Raw genomic sequence first — 5,426 nt, 5'->3', positions numbered from 1 at the left:
CCCAAGGCCAGGCTGGACATTGGGGCTTGGAGCAGCCTGGGACAGTGGAAGGTGTCCCTGCCCATGGACAGGAAATGGGATGAGCTTTGGGATCCCTTCCAGCCCAACCCATTCCAGGATTCTGGGATATGTTGGCCTTTTCCCTGGAGCAGCCACAGCCAGACCTGACATTGTGTTCTCATTCCTGGGCTCCGGCACAGGTGGCTGCTGCCCTTCCGAGCGGGAAGGTCAGGGGGAAGAAGGAAAACATCCGCCCTGGATTGTTCTGTTTTCCCTTAAAAATCAAAAGCAGCTTTTTTGTTTAAAATCACTGTGAGAACCGAATTGTCCTCACTCTGCACAGAGCAGAAATGCTTTTATTTTTTGAGTCAGTGCCAAAATACACATTTAAGTACCACGGGGTTATGCTTTCCTTGGAATTACCTTTGCATTTTGAGGATTTGTCCATTATTCCTTCTATACCAAGCCAGAATATTTGATAGTCAACCCCCCCCCTTGCTGTTTCCCTTCTCCATTTATATTTTTCCATCCCCAGCTCTGGATTTCAGCTGTCAGGTAATTTATCCAAAGCCTAAAGCCCAGTTCCCTCAGGTGTATTTTATTCCTCAGTAACTGCTCCCCATTTTATAATAACAAATAGGACTCTTGATTTCTTTATGGTCGTTACCCTGGGCCTGCCTTGGAAAATGGGATCTTCCCAGCTCAGTCCTGGGAGCGGAGTTATTTAGAATCCTCAGTAATGACCTGGTGGAGAAAACAAATTGCACATTGATTAAATGTACAGATGTCAGCCTGGGAGCAGCGGGGCCTGGTGGGAAACAGCGGAATTAAAACAGATCTGGAGAGACAGATCCGTCGGGAAGGAGGGAAAATGTCCAGTTCTGCCTGTATTTTAATGGGAAAAGAGCAGCTTTTGGTGCCCACGGAGGAGGTGGGGATGCCAGAGGAGGGAGAGGTCCCAGCTGGAGTGGAGGCTGGGCAGGAGGAGGTGGGGACGGGCTGTGGGCGCTGGATTTCGCTTGGAGCACAAGGAAAATCAAATTTAGACGGGAGGATGTGGGAGAGGATCATCTGAGCTGGGAAAGGGGAAATTTCCAGGGCTTGGTGGAATATTGGTGCAGTGGCACAGCCGTGGGCATCCTGAGATGGGCAGCACGAGGAGCTGGCACCAACCTCCCTTGTTCTGCTTCCAATCCATTAAAAATTATTTTCGCTCATTTTTCCTTTTTTTTTTTCCCCTGTTCTGCCGTGCCCAGCAGGGCTGGCTATTTTTAATCCTAAATCCGTCTCCATGTAGGTATTTGAGGTATTGATTATTGAAACCTAAAAACACAATGGTCTGGCAGAATTTCAGAGACCTGGAGCTCAACCCAGAAACTCGGTACCGCTTGGTGTCGTGGGGTTTCTTTTATTATTTTAAGGATTTGAAATAAAAGGAGTTAGGTTGTAAATGAAGTATTTAGGGAAGGGATTGACAATTTAATGGGCAGGGTAATAATGTGTGTAATCAGCACTGGAGCTGGAATTAAATCATTAGTTATTTTAGGTTAATAATTTGCATTTTGTGACACTTCTTTGTACAAAAAGGTGCTTTATTTTTCCTGAGGTGGGATATGGGAAGCACAACTCCATGAATTAACCCCATGGAAGCAGCCCAGCCCTGCCTGCAATGTTTCTTTTTGCTGTGTTTTCTGGATTGGGGATTAAGTGTTATTTTGTAATTAAATGTTTGAGGCCTTCCAAGTGTTCCTTCCATCAATAACTTCCTGAATTTGTTGTCAGGGGTGGCACGTGATCCATTAGTGACAGACTCTGGGGGGGATTTTGAATCTAGATCTGAGATTTGCATTGACTGTACATTGATTACAGAATTACTGGTCAGGGATTAATTTCAAATCATTGTGTTGATTGCTATTTTAAACCCCCCATACATTCTATTTCTATTTCTATATCTATTTCTATTTCTACAAATAGAAATACATAAATAGAAATAGAAATATATTTCTATTTATATAAATATAAATATATATATATTTATATATAAAAATCCATCTTAAAACCCAGGGATAATTTGATGACCACCATCAAAATCCATCCCTGGGCACGCTGGCAGGAGAGGGATTTGTGTGGGATTGGAAGCTGCTCAGGGAGGTGGAAGATGCTGATGGGGGTGGCTGTGTGTGGATATAGGTACAGGTATTGGCGAATATATAGGGATGTATCTGTCAGCAAGTTTGGGTTGGAATCAGATGATCTTTAAGGTCCTTCTGAACCCAAACCATTCTATGATTCCATGTGGAGAGAGATGCAATTGGAGATTCCGGCTGGGATGGGCTCTGTGGTTCACCCAAGCGTGGAATGCTTGGGAGACGCTGAACATCTGAGCGTGGTGGTGGGGCTGGTGGGACACGTCCCCTTCCCGTGCCCTGGCCTGGCCAGAGCTCATCCCTCCCTGTCCCTTACAGAGCTCATCCCTCCCTGTCCCTTCCCAAACTCATCCCTCCCTGTCCCTTACAGAGCTCATCCCTCCCTGTCCCTTCCCTAACTCATCCCTCCCTGTCCCTTCCCACACTCATCCCTCCCTGTCCCTTCCCAGAACTCATCCCTCCCTGTCCCTTCCCAGAACTCATCCCTCCCTGTCCCTTCCCAAACTCATCCCTCCCTGTCCCTTCCCGAGCTCATCCCTCCCTGTCCCTTCCCAGAACTCATCCCTCCCTGTCCCTTCCCGAGCTCATCCCTCCCTGTCCCTTCCCAAACTCATCCCTCGCTGTCCCTCCCCTGCAGGCCCAGAAGAATGAGCGCGAGTCCATCCGGCAGAAGTTGGCTCTGGGCAGTTTCTTCGACGATGGCCCCGGGCTCTACACGAGCTGCAGCAAGAGCGGCAAGCCCAGCCTGTCCTCCCGGTAAGCCAGAGCCCAAAACCTCAGGGCAGCCTGGGGAGTGGGGGATCTCTCTGGTGGAACATCCCAGGACCATCTCTCACTCTTTGCTTTCAGCCCTATTCCTGAGTTTTCCTTGTTTTCTTTGCAGTACTTGTGTGTTATGTGGATACTCGTAAATGATGTGGGGAAATCCTCATTTCAAAGTGGGTAGAAAGGTATTTGGATGTTTAGGGGATAAAGGAAATGAGGTGAAGTTTTTTGGATGAGGTTTCCTTCAGGTTTTCATTCAGGATTTGGAAAAGGTGTCCCAGGGGAGCTGTGGCTGCCCCTGGATCCCTGGAAGCATCCAAGGCCAGGTTGGACAGGGCTTGGAGCAGCCTGGGATAGTGGAAGGTGTCCCTGCCTATGGCAGGGAGTGGAATAAGATGGGCTTTAGGGTCCCTTCCAACCCAAACCTTTTGGGAATTCCAGCCTCCATGATTCTGGGATTCTGTGATTCATGCTCAGAAAGCACCAGAGAATGGACAAAATAAGCTCTAACATGGCCTCCTGCCTCCCCGCCACATCCCCAAGCTCTGCTTCAGACATGGCTCCATCCCTGGAGCTGCTCATGGGTTCCTCACTTGGATTTTTAAGATTTTTGCATCAAATACACTCCAGAAAGTCCTGTTTGTGTTCAGCTGGGTGAAGTATCAAACACCTCCCATGCTGGGAGTGAAGCTCTGCCTGTTGCCATGGAGTGGGAGAAGAAAGGAGTCTTAGGGAGGCAGGAATCCAGGAGGAATCCTGCTGTTCCAGGGGACAGGTACAGTTGTGGAATTAATTTGAGCTTCTGATCATGTGAAAGGGAAAACAGCTTTGTGTGTAGTTACAGCTGAACCAGGAGCTGCTGTCTGATAATTAGAGCACGGCTCTAATTAACGCAGCTCATCAGGGTCTGGCAGCTGTGCTCCCAGAAATTGCCAGCTGTGCCTGAAGGCTTTGGTGTTTGTTAATATTTATAATCCAGGAGAAGTATTCCCTGTTCCAGGACCTGCAGGAACCTTTGCAGGACGTGGCTCCCATGTTTTTGTATGGAATTATAGAGCAGGATCGTGGAATGCTTGGGTTGGAAGGGACCTTAAAGATCATCCAGTTCCCTATCCATGGGCAGGGACATTTCCCACTATCCCAGGCTGCTCCAAGCCCCGTCCAGCCCAGCCTGGAGCAATTCCAGGGATCCAGGGGCAGCCACAGCTGCTCTGCCAGGGCCTCATCTCCTTAACCACAAACAATTATTTATCCTATTTATTTTAGGGTAGTAGTAACTAATAAACTCCACAGAAATAGATGGAAAATGGGAGTTTGCTGTTCCTAAGGACCAGTACAAGCTCCCACCACACTGGGAATGAGGAATAACAGGCAGCAGGATGTGGAGGATTCCCCATCTCCAGCAGGTGGTGATGGATTGGGATCTCTCACCTGGAGAAGTGCTTTTCCCTTCTCTCAGCCTGCACTGGGATGCCCTTCCCTGATCCAGTGTATCCAGAGAAAATCATTCCTGGGGAGGGGAATTTGGGTGGGGTTAATCAGTCCCAATCCAGCAATGGAGCAGGGGGGTCTGGAAAACACCGGAATAAACTCTTGTGTTACAGGAGTGTCTGGGATACAAACAGTGAATAAATAATTTCCACCACTGACAAAATACTTTGTAATATATAATACTATGTATGTTAATTCTATCTTTATACTTTTCTCTGTAATTTTTTTATTCTTTATTTGCCAATAATTTATGCACTTTTTATAGCAACACATTCCATATCTTCTGTTGTGTTTTACATAGTTTATTTAATGTAATCAGAGCTGAATAATCAAAAAGAGTAATGATATTCCAAAATAATGATCATAAAAAGGAATCAAAAACCTCTGCAGCGTGGGGGTAATTCTGCAGTTTATCAGCAGATGGTGGTAGCAGCCCTGGCATTAAGTGACACTGAGTTCCCAGTGCCACGCTGAACTGGTCACCTGATGAACCCCAGCACGGGGTTGGTGGCAGCCCCAGCCCCAGGGGACGGCGGGGCCACCTCTCCCTGTCCTCCCCCAGGTTACAGAGTGGGATGAACCTGCAGATCTGCTTTGTGAACGACAGTGGCAGTGACAAGGACAGCGATGGCGATGACAGCAAGACAGAGACCAGCCTGGACACGCCGTTGTCACCCATGGTGGGTCTGGGAACTCAACCCAAGCCACAGGGAATCCATGAGGAAGCTGATGCTGTTAAAATAGCAACTCTAAACCCCAGAGCAGCATTTTCAGCCCTCAGTAAAGTGCGGGATGCTGAGGGACAGATAAGAAACACCCCTGGCTGCTGTGGACCTTCACATGAAGGTTCCTTCTTCTTCCTTCCTGCCTTCCTGCCTTCCTGCCTTTCTTTTTGGCCCTGAGAACAATCAGGGAATGGATAGGAAGTGGTATCAGCTCCCAGCAGCTTCCCTCTCTTTTCCTGCTTGGATATGACATTCCTTAGTGGATACACCACCACAGCCCCAGGTGTTTCCCTCCAGC

General features: G+C 48.0%; 1 protein-coding gene across 3 annotated transcripts in view; it reads left to right on the top strand.

The window, feature by feature from the left end:
• LOC103615674 (schwannomin-interacting protein 1) overlaps positions 1-5,426 on the top strand; it is a 19,705-nt gene that overhangs the window by 11,235 nt on the left and 3,044 nt on the right. For all 3 annotated transcript variants that reach the window (XM_017734358.1, XM_017734359.1, XM_008633738.2), the window contains exons 2-3: positions 2,785-2,903; positions 4,966-5,083. In XM_017734358.1, coding sequence (XP_017589847.1) covers positions 2,785-2,903; positions 4,966-5,083 — 237 coding nt within the window. The remainder of the gene's footprint in view (positions 1-2,784; positions 2,904-4,965; positions 5,084-5,426) is intronic.

The sequence above is a fragment of the Corvus brachyrhynchos genome, unplaced genomic scaffold, assembly GCF_000691975.1.
Source record: "Corvus brachyrhynchos isolate BGI_N302 unplaced genomic scaffold, ASM69197v1 scaffold544, whole genome shotgun sequence".
Taxonomy (NCBI): Eukaryota; Metazoa; Chordata; class Aves; order Passeriformes; family Corvidae; genus Corvus; species Corvus brachyrhynchos.
The sequence above is the reverse complement of the archived record's forward strand: the minus strand, read 5'-3'. Positions and strand labels throughout refer to the sequence as shown.